Below are 23,156 nucleotides of genomic sequence, written 5' to 3' on the forward strand. Positions count from 1 at the left end.
GTAAGTGCCCTATTCTGTGGTTTTGAATGGCTGCCGTGTTTCGTCTGGGGCAAACAGCCAAATTGCTTATCACTGCAAATCTCATCACGTAGCATGTTATTAGGACACAAGGTTACAATGTAACCTGCTTACCTAATGTTTACGTTCGTAATATTTATATTATTTGCTAATTAATAACCTGAATCTGTGTCTCATTTCATCAGAGGTGGCATTTCGATCGTCGACACATTCTTTGAGAGTCTTCCTGACTGAAGGAATGAATGAAATATTGGTTTTCCACCAGAGCAACATGGGGTGCTGAAATATAATTGGCTAAACTGTCTATGGGTGGGTTAAAAGAACCCAAAAAGGCAGCCACCACATAACTCACATTTTCAAAGCAGAATATCTGACTTCGGCATTGTTTTTCAGATAAACAAGAATGTTCACTTAGCATGTTTCTTAAATATCTACAAACATATTATAATATTTTTATGCTTTAATAGAGTCAAAAACTTTCATACAGCACCTTTAAGCATAAATACGCTTTCTATGCGTACAAAAAAAAATCACCTCTGTAAAAATATTTTGATGCATCCACCAAAACATCTCATCTTTGACCCTAATATAAATGACTAATTACTTTGATTAAAATACTTAGATTTTTTTTTCATTATCAATTAATAATAAATGATCTCCATAAATTAAATACAGCAAACAATGCATTTATTTACATGGATAAACAGACATTTTAGAAGAGAGAAGCATGACAAACCTTGATGCCTTCTTCGTCATTGACCCTCCTGATCATCTTCACACACATTTCTGTGACCTTGTTGAAGGTGGGCTGCTCCAGACAGATGTCTCGCAGGATTTTAATAACTCTTTTCCTCACGCTGATGCCCGTGTCCTGAAGAAAACACATGCATCAGTTTAAATCAAAATGCAAAACAATTGGTTTTCACTGTTAGCAGGATATAACTGAATGCATTACATTTACAAAAGAGCACAACAGAAGATTAGAGATAAAGTACAGGCAGTCAGTTATTTTTGCAACATAAACCCTGGCAGACTGACTAATATAAAGCAGGAAATGTTCTTTAAGCGGTTTATTTCATAGATGAATGTAAAATAATAAATGGCATGTAACAATAAATGGCATGTATTGGATGTTTAAAAGGTGTTTTCAGGCCTGATGCCATATGTATTTGGCAACAGTTTAGCAACCAAAATTAAAGTATGAGTTATATATATATATATATATATATATATATATATATATATATATATATATAAAATGCAAAGAAGGTGACACGGTGGCTCAGTGGTTAGCACTGTCGCTTCACAGCAAGAAGGTCGCTAATTAGGGCCCCAACTGGATCAGTTGGCTTTTCTGTGTGGAGTTTGCGTGGTTCGCTCAGGTTTCGCCCACAGTCCAAAGACATGCGAATTGAATAAACTAAATTGGCCGTAGTGTATGACTGTGAATAATTGTGTATGGGTGTTTTCCAGTGCTGGGTTGCAGCTGGAAGGGCATCCGCTGTGTAAAACATTTGCTGGATAAGTTGGCTGTTCATTCCACTGTGGTGACCCCTGATGAATAAAGGGACTAAGCCGAAGGAAGATGAATGAATGAATAACGCAAAGTAACATTTATTTAAGCTGAAATTATTTTACTTCATGAGGAGAAAGAGTCCGCTTACTTCAAATAAAGACAATAAAACGTTAAGGAAATATTTTAAAAACCATTTCGGAGAAGCATTTTCGGAGTCATTATGCAAAACGTTGACTCTAAAATGACACACGCAAAACAATTGGTTTTCACAGCTAACTGACATTATTTTATTTCTGACATAAGGAGAGCCTTTTTAGCTTAGCTTAGCTAAAAAGATTAGCTTAGCTAATGAGATTAGACCACTTACATCTCTTCTGGTATTTTCTAGGTCGATTTAACTAGGAATTACACTTTCATTCTAATATAATAATCAAGAATGTACAATGCTGTTCCAAGGCTGCAACAGGTGCAGTGATGTTACACGGCGGTGTTATCTAGTTATTTAGCTGGAAACTATTTTCAGGTGCCATGTAATATCATTGCGCCTGCTGCAGCCATGGTACCGCAGCAAAGTTCCTTGATTATTATGCCATATTTTTAATATAGTTCCTAGCCATATAATTGCAACTATTCATTCAGGAGCCATTCTTTAACAGGGAATTTTTTTGTGGAAGATGCTAATGGTCTAATACAATTCAATGATTCATACTAAGCTAAGCTAAAAGTGCTCCCGCCAGACCCAGAGATCATCAGAATGGATTTAAAAATGATAAAACTCATCTTTTTAACTCTAGAAGACTTGTAAAACTGTTTAAAGACAAAACTTTTAAAGACAAATGTTGAATAAACAGTTTTGAGTTATTATGCAAAAACCAAGTTGACTGTAAAATGCTGCAATTCTGATTTGTAAAAGTGCTCAGAAAAAACACAAACCAGGATGCGCTCGATCAGCATGTCGTAATACTGTTCAGTGAGCTGCGGTCGGCTCAGAACGAAGCGTCCCAGCAGCTCGACTGCAGCTTCTCTCACACTGGTGGAGTTGTCCATCAGTCGGCCATGAACGCCCCGCTGCATGTCCAGCTGCAGAACATTAGAAAAAGTGAAAACGAGAACACCAAAAAGCTTTAGACTTGAGCAGAATTGTTTGCTAACAGCACTCACACGCGCAAGAATACTGGGATCCACTGCCACCACTTCAGAAAGACACTTCATCGCTTTAGTTCTCACTGCAATGGCACTTTCACCGAGAACTCTCAAGATCTGCAGGTGAAAACGAGGTGTGTTATTGAGATACAAATAGATTTCATTTACATTATAATGTAACACTTTATTCAACTCAATGGTTATCCAAGGATATCTATAGATAAGTAAAGAGTATTTTATTTTTTAAGTCACATTTTTTAACATCTGACAATTGCTGCAACTGCGAATTACAGAGGGGTTTGGGGGGGGGTTGACTCCAATTAATGCTTGATCCCCCCCGAAGGACATCAAAACGAGATGTATGGAGGGGAGGTCAGCCCTTTAATAGTAACAAATGGCTTTCTCTGATCTATATCTTAAATACTGATTAATTGAAAATGTATAATATAAATATACATTTGATCCCCCCTAAAATGGTCTATACCATTGTGAATGCCTAATTGCGCCAATCAATGCTAGAAAAAATATCATTCAACAGTCTGAAACTGGCAGTTCTAGAGCACCAATAGACATCTTAAGTATTCACAAAACACGTGTCTTGTAAAATAGGTGTTTATATCTGCACGTAGCCTAAAAATAAGAAAAACTAGACATAATTTGTATAGTTTGACTTACAGCAACTTCTAAAATAGTCACTAAATATCCCCCAAAACACTGAAAAAGTATACATTTCATTAATAAATTAGATGTAATTTAAATGCATTTATGAATTTGATTCACTGATGCATGTATTACAAAACAACTACTACAAAAGTTGACCCCACCCAATCGTCAATGTATAATTCGCACACTGACGAAGTCTTATAATGCATCTAACGTGAAGCAGTTCATTCTGTTAATTCTCTGAATTCAGTTAACAGTCAATTTACAGTAAGTTCAATTTATATTTATGTGTAACTTAACCTAACAGAAAATATAGTAATAACATTTTAAATGATCACCAAAAAAACATTTTACTTAACGCTGTATAATAACTGAACAATAAAGTAGTATCTCTACAAACAAACATACAATTAAATAAACCCATAATAACAAAAAGGCAATAAGAGTAAAGAAACAACGTCTTCAGAAATATTGAGATGCAAACAGAATAGAAAAACTGGGAGATGTGATGACCACTGACCTGTGTGAGATAAATATCAAAGCTCTGTGCAAACGGCCTCATGGAGGCCAGATATCGCACAATGAGACACGAGTCCTCGTAGTCCACAGTATCCGAGTTTACTCTGATAAAAAAAAAAAAAAATGCACAGCAAATGGTTAAACACTTCTAAAATATAGACAAAACAACTTTCACAAGTTAAAAACATTTATTAAAAGTTGAAAGTGCCCCGTTATGCTATTCTAAGGATCCTAATTTTGTTTTGGAGCCCTGAAAATAGATTTATAATAATCGTAATAATAATAATAAGGTTTAAATAAGGTTTACAGCCATTTAAGTGTAAAAAATGCTCACATTTTTCTCATATTATGCATTGTAGCATCAGCTCTTTTTTCAACATCGCATAAAACAGTGGATTAAAAAATCTGGTTTTTCTAAACCCCACCTTTCTGAAAGCCTCCTCTGTTCTGATTGGTCAGATTCCAGACAGTTTGCAATAACTTCTTTCTTTTGAGACAAAAACTGCATTTATCATCCTGGTGGTGTGGGTTTTCTAAAAGATGTCTGCTCCAGGATGGAGTACCACATATCCTTTATGATTATTAATAAATTTGAATGTTTAGCCTAGATTATATAATAACCTTAGTGTCATCCCTCTTCAAAGTAAAACTGGAATAATATGTGCGTGATTGCTTTTCTGTATGCCAAATGATTTGTTTCCTCAGGATCTAACAAGCCAGGTAAGAGGTCATGGAGACCTCTCGAGTGGACCTCGAACTTCCTTTGTATGCAAGCTGCCAGGTTGGATGTAAATTGTACCAGTTTTTAACCAGTTTTGATAAGACTGCTGAGAGTACACTCAGCCTTGGATAAGAAACTGATTGTACGTTGTGTGTGTGTGTGTTCTATTCAATTTTGGATAATTTCACAGGTCTAGAGTCAGCTCTGAAGTAGCTGTCTGATGTTTGTATGCTTGAGATATTGTACATAAGCACATGAAAAGTTTCTAAGTCTATCTGTGTTTTAACCAATCAGGTTAAAACACCTATATGTATGACGCAGTTAATGACATTACGTAAGAGTATAATTGTTGATGTTTTGAGATTGTAAGCAGAGCTCATTTACGAGTGTTAAAGCTGGCTCCTGCTGATGAAACTGCAAACTATCTACAGTAAACTTTCTTTTTAATTGAATCTCTGACTCTGGCTCTTCTTCATCTGACAGACTGCTCATTTTTGGGTTCACACTGTAAAATACCCCTACAATCCCTTTGCAGATTTTTCACATTCATTCAGTATTGTGGCACTTTCACCATTTAAAGTTTTTTTAGTGGTTTAAAGTTACCTCAGTGAGCTGAATTTCGATGCCGTGGTCTTAATAACAGACCGGAGGAACTTCTTGCGAGCTTCAGCTTTCTGCAAGATCTCACTAGTGGTTTCGATGTCTTTAGCGTGGTGAGGCCCATCAGACGAATCGTCGTCCCTCTGACTCTGAGATTTCATGGCTTTCTCCGTCTCAGTGCTGGTGTCCCTGTACCACTGCGCAAGGTAAAACTTTCTTGCAAACTGTTGAAGACATCATAAAAATATTAAAAACAAAAGTTTGAGGGTTTTTTTGGGTCAAAATGACCTTTTTAAAACATCTCACCAAGAGAAATGGATCCGTCTCCACATTCTCATCCAGGTAATTTAGCAGAGCCTTTTGCAACTGCTGAATCTCATCACTGCCTGAGCTCTGTAAAACACCAAACAACAATAGTTTCATTCAATCGTCTATCTATAGTGTCCTATGATTTACACCATGTGGACAGAATTTAGCTAAATATTTATTTACTGTTTAAGGCAGATTTTAGATGAACAAAAATGATCAGAAGTAGGCTTATGCACCTGAACGAACAGAGAAATGGACTAGTGTTGTGAATAATAAACCACAAAAAAACTACGAGGACATAGTCACCAGAGCTGCTGAGCATTTTAGTATTTAATACGAGAAAAACTATCGTATCATGTAAAATATTCATTCAAATACCAGTTTAACTTGAAGAAATTGTAATGGATTAATACTATTGGGGGGTTAATACTATTGTACAGTAGAAAGTACTTCTCAAAGTAATAATAACAACAACAACAAGCTGAACAGGAGAAACAGAACACATGAGAATTGTGTTCAACCGAATGGAGAGAATAATTTTTATTTGCACAAGTTTTTAAGGCCTGACAAAGTTCCATGTATTCAGGCACAATAAATTTTACTGCTTGTAACTTTAATAAAGAATAATTTATTTAGTTATTTATATACTAAAAGCTGTGTTTTTTTTACATTTGATTATTCCAATTCTGTACCTGATTGCTATTTGACTGCCCCGAAAATCATAATTCGAAAATCTATTTCACTTTTATCTGTGATTTTTATCTATTTTTCACTTGTATCTTTGCTTTTTTGTATTTGCTTGTAATTTATTATATTTTATGCATGATTCACTTCCCTACAAAATCCTTCCAATCATTCTAAATTAATACATCCTTTAAAATAATAGTTTTCAAGTGATCCGGTGAAACTGTAAATAATATTATATCGCAGAAAAACAAAATATGGTAACGTCAGATTTTTCCTATATCGTGCAGCCCTACTAAAAACTAATAAAAATAATAAAACTATTTGATTTATCCCTACATGTGATGACACAGACTCTGTTGTTTACCTCTCCGAGGATGCGGTTGATGGAGCGCTGGTCCATTTTGCTGGTGACGGCATCTTTGCGAAGTCGTGCAGCCACTGTGCCCAGATAATCCAAAGAAGCCACTCTCAGAGCCATCTCCGTCTGCTTATTACTGAACTGATGAACCTACAGAGAGGAGCCAGGACATCATGTCAGATTTCAAGTGTGTGTACCTGTAATCGACCTCTGATCGACAATTTGAACTTACCAGCAGCCTTCCCAGAAGGCTCAGCAGCAGCTCTGCAGCCGGCCAATCAGGTTTATTCACCGTAGACAGGAGATCCTGAACAAAGTTCTCAAAGAGCGGCCTGTAGTCGTCTTCACCCTGCTTACTACCACACCTTAGATTGACAATAAACAAATAATGTTAAATAATTACATTTATTCTTGAAAAAAGTGCAGGTATTATCTATAAAGATTGAGCTACTGAAACTGTACTATTGTTTTTCAGCACTGTCTCGATAAAGTAGAAAATATGATAACATTTTACAATAAGGTTGCATTAGTTAATGCACTTACTAAAAGGAACAAACAATAAACATTACATTTATTATTGTATTTATTCATGTTTATTAACATTAGTTAATGGTAATAAAGTTGTTCATTGTTAGTTCATGTTAATGTTAACTCACTGTGCATTCACAAATGTTAACAAGCATGAATTTGGATTTTAATAATGCATTAGTAAATGCTGAACTGTGATTAATAAATGCTGTAAGTATTGCTCATTATTAGTTCATGTTAATAAATACATGAAATAATGTTAACTTATGAAACCTTATTTTTAAAAGTGTGACCAAAATACAAATAAAATAAATAAAAATATATTTGTAAAACAAAGAAACAAATAAAATTCAGCATTGATAATTTAGAGACACAGGTGCTGTTTGTCCTCTTGGTTAAGCTGATGAAAATTCATCAGACGACAGAAAGTAAAACAGGTGTTTCCTGATCTAAACGTCGCACTATTTAGACAAAGTCTTATTGATTCTAGAAAGATACTGTTTATCTATAAATGGTGTAGGGTTTATATGGTTTGCAGAGTGTGGCTGGAATAATGTCAAAGGGTTTATCTTACTTTTTGAGGAAAACAGAGAGGAAGTTTTGTGCTGTCCTCATTGCGGTCTCATACGAGTTTGTGATTAGCACATCCTGATCAACCTGAAAGAAAAAAAGAAAAAAAGAAAATGTGCCTCAAATGTGCTTTCATGGACATCCGATTCAAGGACTTTTTAAATCAGCATTCATTTTAAATCAAGCTCCTTTGTAATTCACACTGCCAGGATATGCAGCACCATAAAAGTAATTCCTGTACTTAACATTTGATATTAACATCAAACATGTCATTCACTTTTAAACATTTTTGAAGAACTTTATTAAAATGTGTTGAATTCAATAATGGTATTGTTAAAATTAGTTTCTGAAATATTGATAAAATGTGCATTTTTTTGTCAGAGTTTTTGTACAAGATTTAAATTTAATAGGAATTCAAAGATACAGATTTTTTTGGCCGATATCGATAACCGATAACTCTTAAGATTTAGAGGCTGATAACCGAAATATTAGCCGATAAATATAAATATCTTTTAGATGTTATTTTTCATAGTGAACATTTTATAGTGATTATATTATAGGATTTTATTTTAAAAACTTCAAACTTGAAAGCCATAAAAGTTTGTAATTTATCAGCTTAATTTTAATTTCAGACCAACAACGATAACATTAAAAATAGCATTTATCTGCTTTAGTTATCGAACCCCTAGCAGAACTCATCAGACAAAACAGAAATTTCCACGGTATTTTAATAGGAGGGGAAGATCATCGTGCCTCACTTTATGCAGATGATGTGCTCATATTTATATCCAAACCAGAGCAGTCTATTCCAACATTGCTGGAATGCATCTCACACTACAGTAGTTTATCTGGTTACAGAATAAATCTTTCCAAATCCATAGCTTTACCCTTAAACACCCCTTCTTTGGAACATATAAAATTAATTTCCCCATTCAAATTATCAGAAACTGGCTTTAGATATCTAGGAATCCATGTCACATCTTCACTTAAAGACCTTATTAAACATAATTATACACCTCTTATAGAAAAACTCAAACTTAATCTGAAAACATGGTGTTCACTCCCAATCTCATTTCTAGGAAGAATAAATGTAATAAAAATGAATGTACTTCCTAAATTTTTATATTTATTCCAGTCCATACCGTGCTACTTAGCAAATTCATTTTTCAAAGATCTTAATAAACACATCTCAAAGTTTATCTGGAATAATAAAAGACCGCGTATTAAAATTTCTAAATTAATGAAGCCTTAAGACAGGGGTGGAATAGGCTTGCCAAATCTCCAGTTGTATTATTGGGCAGCCCAAATAAAAAACATGATTAGCTGGTGTAATGAGAGGACTAACTCTATTTGGTTTAAAATGGAAGAAACAGCTTGCTCCCCTTTACCAATTAAATATTTACCATTTGTTAAGAATTATATTAAACTAAAAAAGATTTCTGAACATTTTATCATATCAAATACTCTTAGAACTTGGAAAGATGTAAAGACACATATAGGAATCTCCACCCCTTTCTCCCTGTTCTCCCCACTTTCTTTTAATCCTGATATGCCTTTAACATTGCAAAACACTGTTTTTTCAGCATGGCGGGAACTGGGCATCTCTCAAATATCATGCTTACTTTCAGAAGGCACCATAAAATCTTTCCAACAGATTGTAGATCAATATAACGTTCCAAAATCCAATTTTTATAAATATCTACAATTAAGACATTTTTTAAAACCAAAGTTGGACAAAGGAGAGCTGAGATCCAAAACAACAGAGATTGAATACCTTTTACTGAATTCAGCTTGTTTAAAAGGATTGATAACAAGGATTTATGACACTTTGTCTAACAATTGCACTTCTGCCTGGCTAGGACTTAAAGATGTTTGGGAGAAGGATATTGGTCAAACTATTGAAGAAAATGACTGGAAAATTGTATGTACCTCTCTTGGGATCCATGAGCTTAATTTTAAATTTTTTAATAGGATCTACTTTACTCCAATACGTATTAAGAAAATGTTTGCCAATGCCACAGACCTGTGTTTTAAATGTAAAAAAGATAAAGGTACATTCATTCATAGTTTTTGGGACTGTGAAAAAAATTTTGCCATTTTGGAAGAAAATACATTAGGTACTGGAAAATATTCTTAAGCTTAATTTTGACATGACCCCAGCTCTGTACTTATTGAATCTTAATGCAAACAATCTGTTTAAAAAAGATGCATTCCAGTTATTTATTGTATTGGTATATTTAGCTAAAAAATGTATTTTGCTACTCTGGTCTGCATCACAAGCTCCATCTTTTAAAATGTGGATATCACAGATTGCTACAAGGCTACCATTAGAAAAACTTACCTATGACAAACATAAAAAATCTGATAGATTTTGGTCAATTTGGTCTCCCCTTTGGGAGTACATAAAAGAGCTCTCTTAAATTAATACAACATCCTTGACATTCATTTACACTTTTTGTTATAACTTACACTTAAAGACTACTCTAAGATTATGTAATTGTACTTTCAATTATTTCTCATCTATTTATTTATTTTATTTTTTTTTTACATTAATTTCTCTGTTACTTTCACTCTCAAGATTGTACATTCTCTTTAATATGTTAAAACATGTTGATGTTAATGTTTTGTGAATATGGGCATACAATAAAAAAATAAAAAATAAAAAAAGCATTTATCAACCAATATCGTTATGGCCACTGATTTATTGTGCATGCCTAAAAGTTTAGTTTTTAAATAAAGAATTTCTCATTTTCTTTGTTCAGTTTTTGACAGCAGCACAGTATAACTGTTTTAATAACACCATAAACTTTAAATTCAAGCACTTTCAAGATCCCATGTTTGTTTTTAAGCACTTTCTCCTTGAATTCATATGACTGAAATTCAAGTACTTCAAGAAGCGTGGGAACACTATATATATTCTTAGGAAGTACTTTCTTAGTACTCACAATAACATAAAGAATAAAAACTTTAAATAAAAGCTCTTGTTTCATTCTTGAACATATACAGTAAAATTCTACATATAATTTTCACTTTTTTTTTTTGGTAGCATTTCGTGTGAACTGCAGCTGCGGTAAACATCAAGCTATGTCTGAGAATCAAAAATATGCATGCTGTGTTGCACATCAAGACCAAAAGATTACAACAGATCTGAATAACTATGTAACTCATACCTTTCTGTCATTCTCCTCATCCGAGTCTTTGTCTGAAGGCAGATTAACCACACACTGAATGAGCTGCAGAACCAGCGCCGTCACCATCTGAATGTACATCGGCTCTCCATCCACATCACTGCTGTTCAGTCTGAACACACAACAGAGTCAATACAACGGGGCTAAGATGATTTGAATATTGAATTGACGTTTTCCTATACTCTGTATTTTTGTTTTTTCAAGTGTTGGAGAGAATGTGGCAAGTGAGATTTACATTACTGTCAACCAATAAAGATTTTTCTATCCAGTTTATCTACAAACATGCAGTGCAGTACTGCTTATATACAGTTGAAGTCAGAATTATTAGCCACCCTTTGATTTTTTTTTCCTTTTTTAAAATTTTTCCCAAATGATGTTTAACAGAGCAAGGACATTTTCACAGTATGTCTGATAATATTTTTTCTTCTGGAGAAAGTCTTATTTCTTTTATTTTTGTTAGAATAAAAGCAGTTTTAAAATTTTTAAAATACATTTTAAGGTCAATATTATTAGACCCTTTAAGCTTTTTTTTCCGACAGTCTACAGAATAAACCATCGTTATACAATAACTTGTCTAATTCCCCTAACCTGCCTAGTTAACCTAATTAACCTAGTTAAGCCTTTTAATGTCACTTTAAGCTGTATAGAAATGTCTTGAAAAATATCTAGTCAAATATTATTTACGGTCATGATGGCAAAGATCAAATAAATCAGTTTTTAGAAATGAGTTATTAAAACTATTATGTTTAGAAATGTGTTGAAGAAATCTTCTCTCTGTTAGACAGAAATTGGGGGAAAAAATAAACGGGGGGGGGGATAATTATTCTGACATCAACTGTACATTAGAGCTGCAAGAAAACATGGATGAGTGTGAAAAAACGAGCGGGGACTTTTTTTAATGAGTACAAAAAGGAGATTGAAAGCGACTGAGGCATCTTTATCTGGCACAGACACCTAAACATCAAGAATAAACAGCTCGATTCACTTCACTTCACAGCTGTTTGGGGCCTAATAATTTTTATCAAAGTACATAAATAAATGGGTCACTTTAATTTAAGGTACAATTCTCACTACTAACAAACCATTAACTGAAACGTTTATATCAATAATTTTAGCTAATATCAATAATCAATTTGCTAATATATAATTATAAACAATAATTTATAAATAATTATATTACTAATAATTATATTATAGAATAAAATATTATAAATAATTATCAATAATCTAATTTGCTGTTTATTAATAAACTAGTAGATGGTTTAGGTGTTGGTTAGGATTAAGTATGCACAATTAGCCACTTTTTTTACTCAAGTGGTTCCAGACATTTAAGAGTTTTTCTTCCATTGAAAACAAAGTTATTTTGAAGAAACCTGAAAACCTGTAACCATTGACATTCATGGCAGGAAAAACAAATACCATGGAATCCAATGGTTACAAGTTTCTGACATGTTTACAAGTAGAAGAACCTTGAAAAGATTTGAAACAAGTAAACGGTGAGTAAATAATGACAGACTTTTTCTTTTTGGGTGAAGTATGCCTTTAAACTGAAGTGTTACCAAAATATTCACTACTCTAATAATATACTCTAATATATACAATATAAAGATATCTTTTATCTTTGTCATGATGAGAGTACATAATATTTTACTAGATATTTTTCAAGGAACTAGTATTCAGCTAAAAGTGACATTTAGAGGCTTAACCAAGTTAAATTAGGCAAATTAAGGTAATTAGGCAAAGCATTGTATAACAGTGGGTTGTTCTGTAGACTATTGAAATAAAGTATTGCTTAAGGGCAAATATACGAGGGCAAATAATTCTGACTTCACTGTATATACAAACTCCCCCAGTTTTTAACTCTGAAAAAAACCCTGCTAAATCAGTTTCAGCATTTGTATATTCACTGAAACCGAAATTGAGAATCAAATTAAATCAGGATATCGGAGTAATCAATACATGTGCAAGACTATCTCTAGACTGGGCAGGTACCTGTAATTCCTCAAGTTCCTCTTGCTGGTTGGCAGTCTGGCGAGAGAGGTGAAGATCTCCTCCAGGATCAGCTGTCTGTGCTTCTCGTATCGAGAAAACACCTGGCAAACACACAATATCAGAGCGTCAGACATAGTTGAGCAACAGAGAAGGGTAAAGTAGACTGGAACACACTAGTACTTACAGCAGTCACTAGTTTAATGGCACAGAGCTGCAGCTCGCTCACGTTCTCCACAAAAAATGGAGTGATACCTAGAGATGAAATCTGCAAGAAGAGACAAGATTGGATTGCAAAGTGACTATATTTAAACTCTTTGACAAAAGTTGAACCCTTGTGTGCTGTTGGGGATGTTTACATCCACTCTGGGGTGATTTTGAGTCTTTCTTTGGCCACAACTTTCTCTGCGTTTCAGCAAATGGAAATATTTTTTGGTGATGATACGTATTTTGACACATATTTAGAGAAAATGCTTTGGAATTAAAAAAAAATAATAATTCCATTATGATGTCAATTTTCAAATTGATTGCAAAGTCATGACAGCATATAATCATGCATGTTTCTTGATGGATGGTAGTTTTCCTTGTTGGGAAGAGGTCAAATTTGTATTTTTTAATGTTGATCATCAGTTATAGTAATAAAAAAATAAAATAAATAAAAAATAAATAAATAAATAAAAAAATACACATATATATATATATATATATTGGCTTTTACATGAAGTATGAGAGTATAGGAGAAACTTTTTTACACTTACCTTGATAGGTTTGAGAAAATCAAAATAAGCAGCTCAGCTCTTGGAACATAGTAAACATAGTATGAGTATTTATGCACACACACCCTAATCTGCTGTTTTACTCCATATAAAACCAGAACTTTTTTTGCACAGGCCTATCTAAAGGGTTAATGGTGCCAACTAATGATCAACAGTAAAAATTATTTTTTTCTCTTCCTTACAAAGGAAAACCACCAACAATCAAGAATACATGATTGTATGGTATCATGGTTTTGTAATAAAAATGTGATTATAATGGAAGTTAATGGGGCAAAAACAGCCACAAACATAAGGAAAGGGTAGTCATTGAACAGTACACAAGGGTTAAGATCACATGATTTTTAAAATTCTTTTTAAGAAGCCTCGTCATCACAAAGGCTGCATTTACAATAAAAACAGTAATATTGTGAAATATTAATTACATTTAAAATAGCTGTCTTTTGATTTATGTTATACTGTAATTAATTCCTGTGATTCAAAGCTGAATTAACTCCAGTTGCCTGTCTCACATGATCCTTCACAAATCATTATAATGTACTGGTTTGTTGGTCCATAATGACAGAGTATTATTAGTAATCAATCATTAATAATGACTTATAACAGGGTTTCTGCAGGTTTGGTAAATGATTGGTAAAGGATCCTGTGACACAGATGACTGAAGTAATAATGAGATTTTAAAATCACAGCAGGATAGGCTTGTTTAAAGGTCCCATGAAGTGCTTTGAAATGTGCATTTTTCTTTGATGTTTGACGTAATCTCAACCCAAACACGAAGAAGGGCAGGAAAATAGTGTAGCCCCTCCCCTATTTAAAAAACAGCCAATAACATTTTATTCTGTTCTGTTTATTCTGTTTACACTGTTCTGCCTGTGAGAGTGGTTGAACTCAAGTGCATCAAATGGAAAGCGTCTTAAAGTGGGCGGGGCATGTCAGATACTAGAGAGCATTTCATTGGTTAAAATTTGATGAGAAACTGTAGTATGATATAGATGACGTGAAAAAAACAAGCTCAACATCCGTTTTATATCTCCTAAATGTGAATTTTTTCACTTGTTTTGGAGCACACTAGCTTATAGATAACGCAAAAACTAGCACTGATACCAACATCTACAAAACTTTATTTTACTTTCATGGGACTTTTGACTGGCAGTGTAACTTTCAATCCTCATGAAATGTTAGTCTTTATCAGGCTTAATATTCTGTCAAAATCTATTTGCTCCACATATGAAGAGACTACCTGCTGAAGGGATAACAGACGCCATAGCAACAGATTTGTATTCAGGAGCAGCAGCAGTGCAGAGTGTCAGACTCTCACCTGGAGGATGGTTGTGTCTGTCAACAGCTGAATCTCCAGGAGTTCAGACAGGTTACTGATAACGTCACACACTTTGTTGTAGAGCATGACGGTAACTCTCTGCTTGTGCGTTGAGCATTTTGCTCGCTTGGCTTTCGAGCTTAGTGTTCCACCTGAAATGAGAGCAGCAATGCTATTATTTGGACAGTTGAGGACACAAAAAAGTATCTAAATCTTATTTAACAATCAACCTTCAATGACTTAAACCATTTAAGTAACATTTTATATCTTAAAATAATAACTTTAATATGTTACAATAGATATAATACCACTGTACAAAACCATTTTATCATCTTGAATTTACCATTTATTCATTCATTCATTCATTCATTTTCTTTTCGGCTTAGTCCCTTTATTAATCCGGAGTCGCCACAGCGAATGAACCGCCAACTTATCCAGCCGCAACCTATCTCTGAGAAACATCTCACTCACACTCGTACACTACGGACAATTTAGCCTACCCAATTCACCTGTACCGCATGTCTTTGGACTGTGGGGGAAACAGGAGAACCTGGAGGAAACCCACGCGAACGCAGGGAGAACATGCAAACTCCACACAGAAACGCCAACTTACCCAGCAGAGGCTCGAACCAGCGACCTTCTTGCTGTGAGGCGACAGCATTACCTACTGTGCCACTGCATCGCCCATTTATTATTTATTGTTTTCTAATTATTAAATAATTACTAAAATCATTTAAATGATATTTATTATTCACAACAATATTTAGCTAAAACATTGCTATTGATGTAACACTTTTATTTAATAGACAATAATAAAAAAGTCACACAACACTAACATCTTTGGTTTAATTTCCCTTTAAATGTTGTCCCTGTGAGATGTCAAGCCTGTTTTGCACATAGCCACTAGATGGAGTTTCTAACTTGTGTAAAGTACGGTGGGCGAGAGAGCTCAACGCGCTGCAATTAAAGAAAGCACCTGCAATTACAAAAAACAAAAAACAATCTTCATCAATTTGACAGCACACGTGTTGCAAATTGGTTACAACACAAACAACTGAAGAAACGTGCTGCAAATTGGTCATAACTTGTAACAACACAACAGAAATGTTTCAAGGGGACCCAAAACCATTACGGATATGCTGGATAAGGATGTGTTATCACGTCGTGTAATCAGGAAATTAAAATAAACGATAAACATCTTGCCTTTTAGAGACCACCAATCACTTCACTGAGCAACAGTTACGGCAAAATAAGACATACAAATCTCAGGAGGGTCCGTCATGTTTTTGCGTCCCCTTGAAACATTTCTTTTGTGTTACATGGATATTTGTAAGTGTTGTGACCAATTTGCTGCGCGTTTCTTCAGTCATTTGTGTTGTGACTAATTTGCTGCGCGTTTCTTCAGTCGTTTGTGTTGTGACCAATTTGCTGCGCGTTTCTTCAGTCGTTTGTGTTGTGACCAATTTGCTGTGCGTTTCTTTAGTCATTTGTGTTGTGACCAATTTGCTGCGCGTTTCTTCAGTTGTTTGTGTTGTGACCAATTTGCTGCGCGTTTCTTCAGTCGTTTGTGTTGTGACTAATTTGCTGCGCGTTTCTTCAGTCGTTTGTGTTGTGACTAATTTGCTGCGCGTTTCTTCAGTCGTTTGTGTTGTGACTAATTTGCTGCGCGTTTCTTCAGTCGTTTGTGTTGTGACCAATTTGCTGCGCGTTTCTTCAGTTGTTTGTGTTGTGACCAATTTGCTGAGCGTTTCTTCAGTCATTTGTGTTGTGACCAATTTGCTGCGCGTTTCTTCAGTCGTTTGTGTTGTGACCAATTTGCTGCGCGTTTCTTCAGTCGTTTGTGTTGTGACCAATTTGCTGCGCGTTTCTTCAGTCGTTTGTGTTGTGACCAATTTGCTGCGCGTTTCTTCAGTTGTTTGTGTTGTGACCAATTTGCTGCGCGTTTCTTCAGTTGTTTGTGTTGTGACCAATTTGCTGCGCGTTTCTTCAGTTGTTTGTGTTGTGACCAATTTGCTGCGCGTTTCTTCAGTTGTTTGTGTTGTGACCAATTTGCTGCGCGTTTCTTCAGTCGTTTGTGTTGTGACCAATTTGCTGCGCGTTTCTTCAGTCGTTTGTGTTGTGACCAATTTGCTGCGCGTTTCTTCAGTTGTTTGTGTTGTGACCAATTTGCTGCGCGTTTCTTCAGTTGTTTGTGTTGTGACCAATTTGCTGCGCGTTTCTTCAGTTGTTTGTGTTGTGACCAATTTGCTGCGTGTTTCTTCAGTGGTTTGTGTTGTGAGAATTTGCAACGCGTGTGCTGTGAAATTGATGAAGATTATTTCTTTATTTGCTGGTGTTTTTTGTAATTGTATTGTTTAATTTTCTTAAATTGCAGCACGTTGAGCTCTCTCGGCCACCGTAGTAAAGATCTCGAAAGTTATGCCATCCATGCATGAAGGGTGTTTCAAATAAATCTGTATACATGTTCACCTAGTCTTAACTAGTCCAGAAGCAAGCTATTACAGTCAATAATTTAATAATATTACACAGCCAATGAAAACATATCTGATGGAAACAGGCTTCGCCCAATAATTTCAAAGTAGGCGGTGCTACAAAGTGTGAAAAGACATAAACCATACAACAGACTATGGCCCTATCCCAATTAAATTTTTGTACCCCTACCCCTTCCCATTGGGCCTTGAAACAGAGTGTGAAGGAGAAGACACAAGAAGAAATTCTGAACAGAAATGTTGAAAACTGGTAACCACTGACTTCCATAGTAATCATTTTTCTATTATCAATGTTAACAGCTACCAGTTTCCAACATTTTTTTAAATATCTTTTTTTGTGTTTGACAAGTATATAAAAAGAGGAAGGGTGAGCAAATCCACATTTTGGGTGAACTACTGCTTTAAAACTTTGTGGCACTGCTTTATAGAGGCAAAAACTAATGTTTGTTTGTAATATAAAAGATCTTGTTGATTAAAACAAGAAATAAAGGGAACAGGACTGACCACCATGATGATCCACCCTATAGACGGGGTCATACTGCGGGTACAGCGTGTTCTGTAGATGAAACTTGGTGTACTGCACGACCCTCTCGATAACGTCCTCGATGTAAACGGCCTTGGGCATTCGTGCTGAGGTCATGATGTTAAGAGCCGTCAGACAAGCATCAGCAGATTTGGTGACACGCTCCATGATGAGGTCACGCCACAAGCGCTCCTCGTCGTCCCTGTCGTTGTCCTGAAATCACAAGGACAAGGAATCTGTCAGCGAGAGTCGACGGCATGGCCATTTCACCAATAACAACTGCAATGATGCTTACGTGATTCATAAGGGTGGAGAGCTTTGCGCCATCCTGGATGTTCTTTTCCAAAATACTCTGGACCTTCACCATTTTATCAGTTGTAATCTGAGGATGAAATCATTTGGAGTGAAAGATGAGTAATTTATGATGTTTTCTGTTGCTAAGATGGTGAAGAGAAGATCCTTTACCCACCTTATGCATGATGCCCATGGCCTTTATTTTGGCTGATTCACTGCTTAACTCTGAGAGCTGGTGTTTTCCGAGCAGCAACTCCTGGGGAATCTCATCATCATCTGTTGTTGTAGAAAAGTTCGTTAAATCGATTACCGTCAAACTTGCAGAGGCATTTCATTGGATTTCTAATAATCTTTCAGTATGTCAAAGGCAATTTCTCCACATTGAGCACATTTACCTAATGATGTCAAGTCCACATCTTCAAGGTTGTCCAGAATGTTGTCAACACTGGTTGTAAATCTCTTGAACGTCGATGAGTCCATCATTTCTGTGGAGCATAAGGTGGATTACTAAAGACCTTAGCATCTCAGATCTCTCGACACTAATTAAAAAAAGTGCAAACATACCGTCCACAGTCAGTTTAGGCTCGTAGGATTTCCTCTTTTTCTGCTTTTCCTTTTTCTTCAGCTTTCGGGCAACTGATCAGAAAAAGATCAGTTTTCACACTTTAACCCATACCAGCAGCAGGAAAACTGTCAAGATTATCAATGCAATCAATGCTAACTGGTCACTTACGGTCACTTAGGCTTGGAGGAGGTGAATCTTCATCTGAGTCTTCAGGGCTGCGTTCTCGATGTCGACCTCCAGAACTTCTCCGACTGTCGAAGCTCCGCCGGTGATCTCCAGAACCCCGCCGGTCCTTTTCTTCATATTCCCATGTTTTATCTCTGTCCTTTTTTGAACGCTTTGGGGCTACTGAAAATCAGAAATGGGGATTTTTTTAATGCTTTTTCCATTCTTTGCAGATATATATATATATATATATATATATATATATATATATATATATATATATGATAGAAAAGATTGGGTAAAAAGAGGGGAGTGTGATCGGTAAATGACTGCAAGGCTAAAATCGAACTCAGTGTATGCAGTGTGGGCACAAGGCGAGACTGAACAGACTCCACTATTACTAACATCAGTGAGGATACATTGATTCAGAACATAAAAATTCAACAAGCCTGAAAACAACATTATATTTAGTATATTTACTTACTTTCTACAGAGCTACTATCATCATCATCTGAGCTGACTTCTGCATACTTGGGCTTCTCATTAGTGGAGCTGCGCCTGCGTTTATTCATTTTCACTCTCTCACATAGTGGCAAACGGGAATCAGTCTCTGCCAACACACGAGGAGAAAGTTCAAGCACTACTGAACCATCAGAGGCCTTTACAGACTGGATTACTTAAACTCTTCAAATTAATATTCAGAAAAAATGGACTTACCTCTAAATCTGCCGTGAGACGACCTGCTGGATTTCGAGCTGCGTGAATTACTGATCATCTTCTGGACCTCATCAATGGAAAGTTTCTTCAGAACAACAACAGGTTTGGCGCCCTTATTGAGGTCCTCTACCAGGTCTAGCTTCTCTAATTTCACACGTGGCTCGGAAAACAGTTCTATTCGCACTTCCTGCATCACATTACCCTCTTTGTCCCTTTTTAACTTGGGAATGACAAAATTCTTTAATGCACTTGATTTCCCCCCTAATAGGTAGTTGGGAAAATCGGCTGTTTTACTGTCCATTGATAAAGGCTTGTGTCCATCAACTTGGTTCTTGTTTTCCCCACCCCTTTTCTCATCTTTGTTGCTGGAATTTTTGTGGACTGACCGCTCAGGTTTTATTTTGGATTCTTCTCCATTACGGGGTTCCTGTTTTACCCGAGGACTATTGGGACGTGACCGCTGCTCTGGAGCCTGTTTATCCTCTGTGAGTTCTTTGTTGCGCTTTTTTTCTTGATCTCGATCCCTGTCCCGACCCTTTTCCCGAACTTTTTCTCGTTCTTTGTCCCGATCTTTTAACCGTTCCTTCTCCTGATCTTTCTCTCGAGTTTTAACCTGTTCTTTGTCCCGGTCTTTCTCCCGCCCTTTGTCCCGATCTCTCTCCCGCACTTTTTCCCGGTCTTTTTCCCGAAGTTTGTCACGATCTTTCTCACGAAACTTTTCCCTATCTTTCTCCCGAGTTTTGTCACGATCTTTATCTCGAACCTTGTCCCGATCTTTCTCCCGAACCTTGTCCCGATCTTTCTCCCGACCTTTTTCCAGCTCCTTGTCCTGATCTTTCTCCCGACCTTTTTCCAGGTCCTTGTCCTGATTTTTCTCCCGACCTTTTTCCAGGTCCTTGTCCTGATCTTTCTCCCGACCTTTTTCCAGCTCCTTTTCCTGATCTTTCTCCCGACCTTTTTCCAGGTCCTTGTCCTGATCTTTCTCACGACCTTTTTCCAGCTCCTTGTCCTGATCTTTCTCTCGACCTTTTCCCAAGTCCTTGTCCCGTTTTTTGTCCCGACCTTTCACCTGCTCCTTGTCCCGGCCTTTCTCTTGCTCCTTGACTCGATCTTTTACCCGCTCTTTGTTTTTGCCTTTCTCCACCTCCTTATCACGACCCTTCTCCTGGTCCTTCTCTGGATCTTTCACTCTCTCTTTGTCCCGGCCTTTCTCCAGCTCCTTGTCTCTGCCTTTCTCAAGGCCCTTATCCACAACTTTTTCTTGGTCCTGTTCCTTGTCCCGATTGTGCTCTACTCTACTGGACTTCGATGTATCTGATCGGCGGCCTTTAGAGCCGTCACTGTCCTTTTCTCTGTGCCTTTCCTCTTTGCACTCTCGAGATAATTCTGATCGCCCTTCATGCTTTCGGGAGGTTTCATGGCCTCTTCCCTCAGCCCTTACTTTATCAGCTTTACCATCATGTCTGTGCTTTGACAAATCTGACCTCTTTTCAGAACTCACTTTGTTGGAGATTTCCCGTCGGTTTTCGTGCTTGTTTTTGGGAGTCTCTGGTCGTCCATCTACAGCAGTTTTCTGTGGCGTAGTTTCTACTCGTTGCTTGATAACTTCTGGCCGACCATCTACTGTCCTCTGCACCTCCCCATCTGTCTTTGATTTGAGCCTCAAGACCCCGGTGGATTCGGAGCCATCCTCTGTCCAGCGCTGAGCCTCTGTGGCAGGGACAGGAAAGGAGTCCACTGGCCCTTCCACCCTACCTGCTTGCTGCAGGTCAATACTGACCATCAAGGCTGGCCGACTAGATCCATTGCTCGCAGCACAAGCCTCTTGAGGTACCAGTTTGTTCCCAGCATTGCATCCGCCACCAACACCAGGTGTCCCAGAAGCACCAGCTGTGCCTGCAGCTCCTGGTTCCTGAGGGTACGAATCCTGTTTTCTCTTCTTTAGAGGCTTGTCTGTGAAATTACAATTACACAGATCAGAAGCAGTATTCAATGCTATATATTTACATTTACACTGACAGTAAGTGGTTCTTGGTCATGCAAATAAATTGACTGGTTGAAAGCGTTTAGAGTGGTTGTCAGATATTAGCATGTTCTGAGTTGTTACAGTGTAGATTCTGTGTAGATGCAATGGAGCTGCTAGCAGTTGTGGTTTTAAGTGTTGCTAACATGTTACAGCTTTACAATCTCAATAAAAAAATTATACAAGTACAAATATATCCATGTAGATCACAAGCATGCACGTCAAGTGATAAAAACAAAAGTAACAGAACCTTTATCTTGAACTTCCTTAGAGCAGCGTTCTCGTTCTATAGCAGATTCCCTCTCAATCCTTTCGATCTCAGCAAGAGCATCCAGCTCTGCCTCGTCGTACGGGGTTCCACTAACTACACCGGGCTGTTTGGCTGCAAGTGCCCCGATGTTTTGTAGTACAGGAACCTGCTGGTAGGCTGATTGCTCCCCTGAAAGACACTGACCAGCGGAGAGTCGCTCCTGGGGGTTCCGGTGATATGATAAGCTGTTGCATGATACCTCGTTCTCAGCATCTGAGCCATGGTCTACTACAGGTACCACAGGCTCAGCTGACTGCTCAGTCTCCGATGACTTCACTCGAGACAACTTAATTGTTAGTTTAGTCGAGTCTTTAGAGGGCGAGCTGACAATGTCATACATGGCGCCTTTACCTCCCTCCTCTTTCAATAACCTTTTCTGCTTCTTTTTTCGTTCAGGCGAATCCAACAAGAGGTCCGGAGCTGTATCTCTAGGGGAGGTGTAGGGTGAAGAAGACTGAAGAATCAAGGGCGGCCTAGGTCCAACTGAAATATAAATAATGTAAACAAGAAAAATCATTCTTCTGAAACTTAGAAGAGCTTTCAGCATAGACCAGTTTGTCAGAGTTCTGGTTGACTGTGTGATTTCTGCGTCTTTGTGCACATTCAGTCACACTCACTACCCACTTGTTAAGTCGAAAGCCACGCAGCATTTTCTGAGTCCAAATGCCCTATCAGATACCAAAAGCAAACCACAAACATTGCTAATACACACTTATGACAGTGCTGCTATAATAATGTCTTTTATTAAGAGACAGCGCAGATATCACAGTGCAGACAGTAAGCTTAGCTTAAACGTGTGTTCTAAACAAACAGTACACTGTTCTCTACTGACATAAGGCCTGGACACAGAAATCTTTTTCTTCACAAAGCAGATATGTGGGAAAATTTGGTTAAGCATAACTTATCTATGATTCAGGCATGCGTCATAAACAAATATGTGTGGTTCTTAGTAAATGGTATCATTTCTCACAGCTGTTTGAATGTAATGTCTATATCGTATACTCATGCTAAACGTCCAAGTACAGACGTATGTGTACTGAGCGCATATTCAAAGTGACAATAACATGAATAAAACAGTGTATCTGGCATTATCTTACCCTTAGTTGTTACCTTATTACAGTTGTGCACAGCTGCTGCTAGTAAACACTGCCGGTACTCACACGGATGGTG

The 23,156-nt window shown here is 36.8% G+C and overlaps 1 protein-coding gene across 1 annotated transcript in view; it reads right to left on the bottom strand.

Annotated features, from left to right (window-relative positions):
- LOC130235935 (nipped-B-like protein B) overlaps positions 1 to 23,156 on the bottom strand; it is a 57,163-nt gene that overhangs the window by 10,869 nt on the left and 23,138 nt on the right. Inside the window, 22 exon segments of the mRNA XM_056466467.1 lie at positions 755 to 889; positions 2,468 to 2,614; positions 2,696 to 2,794; positions 3,861 to 3,963; positions 5,184 to 5,404; positions 5,487 to 5,573; positions 6,541 to 6,684; positions 6,767 to 6,899; positions 7,637 to 7,719; positions 10,803 to 10,932; positions 12,813 to 12,913; positions 12,997 to 13,077; positions 14,901 to 15,052; positions 17,894 to 18,125; positions 18,208 to 18,294; positions 18,382 to 18,482; positions 18,602 to 18,691; positions 18,771 to 18,842; positions 18,940 to 19,119; positions 19,421 to 19,546; positions 19,654 to 21,606; positions 21,927 to 22,469. Of these exon segments, the coding sequence (XP_056322442.1) occupies positions 755 to 889; positions 2,468 to 2,614; positions 2,696 to 2,794; positions 3,861 to 3,963; positions 5,184 to 5,404; positions 5,487 to 5,573; positions 6,541 to 6,684; positions 6,767 to 6,899; positions 7,637 to 7,719; positions 10,803 to 10,932; positions 12,813 to 12,913; positions 12,997 to 13,077; positions 14,901 to 15,052; positions 17,894 to 18,125; positions 18,208 to 18,294; positions 18,382 to 18,482; positions 18,602 to 18,691; positions 18,771 to 18,842; positions 18,940 to 19,119; positions 19,421 to 19,546; positions 19,654 to 21,606; positions 21,927 to 22,469 (5,000 nt within the window).

This window comes from Danio aesculapii, chromosome 10 (assembly GCF_903798145.1).
Source record: "Danio aesculapii chromosome 10, fDanAes4.1, whole genome shotgun sequence".
NCBI lineage: Eukaryota > Metazoa > Chordata > Actinopteri > Cypriniformes > Danionidae > Danio > Danio aesculapii.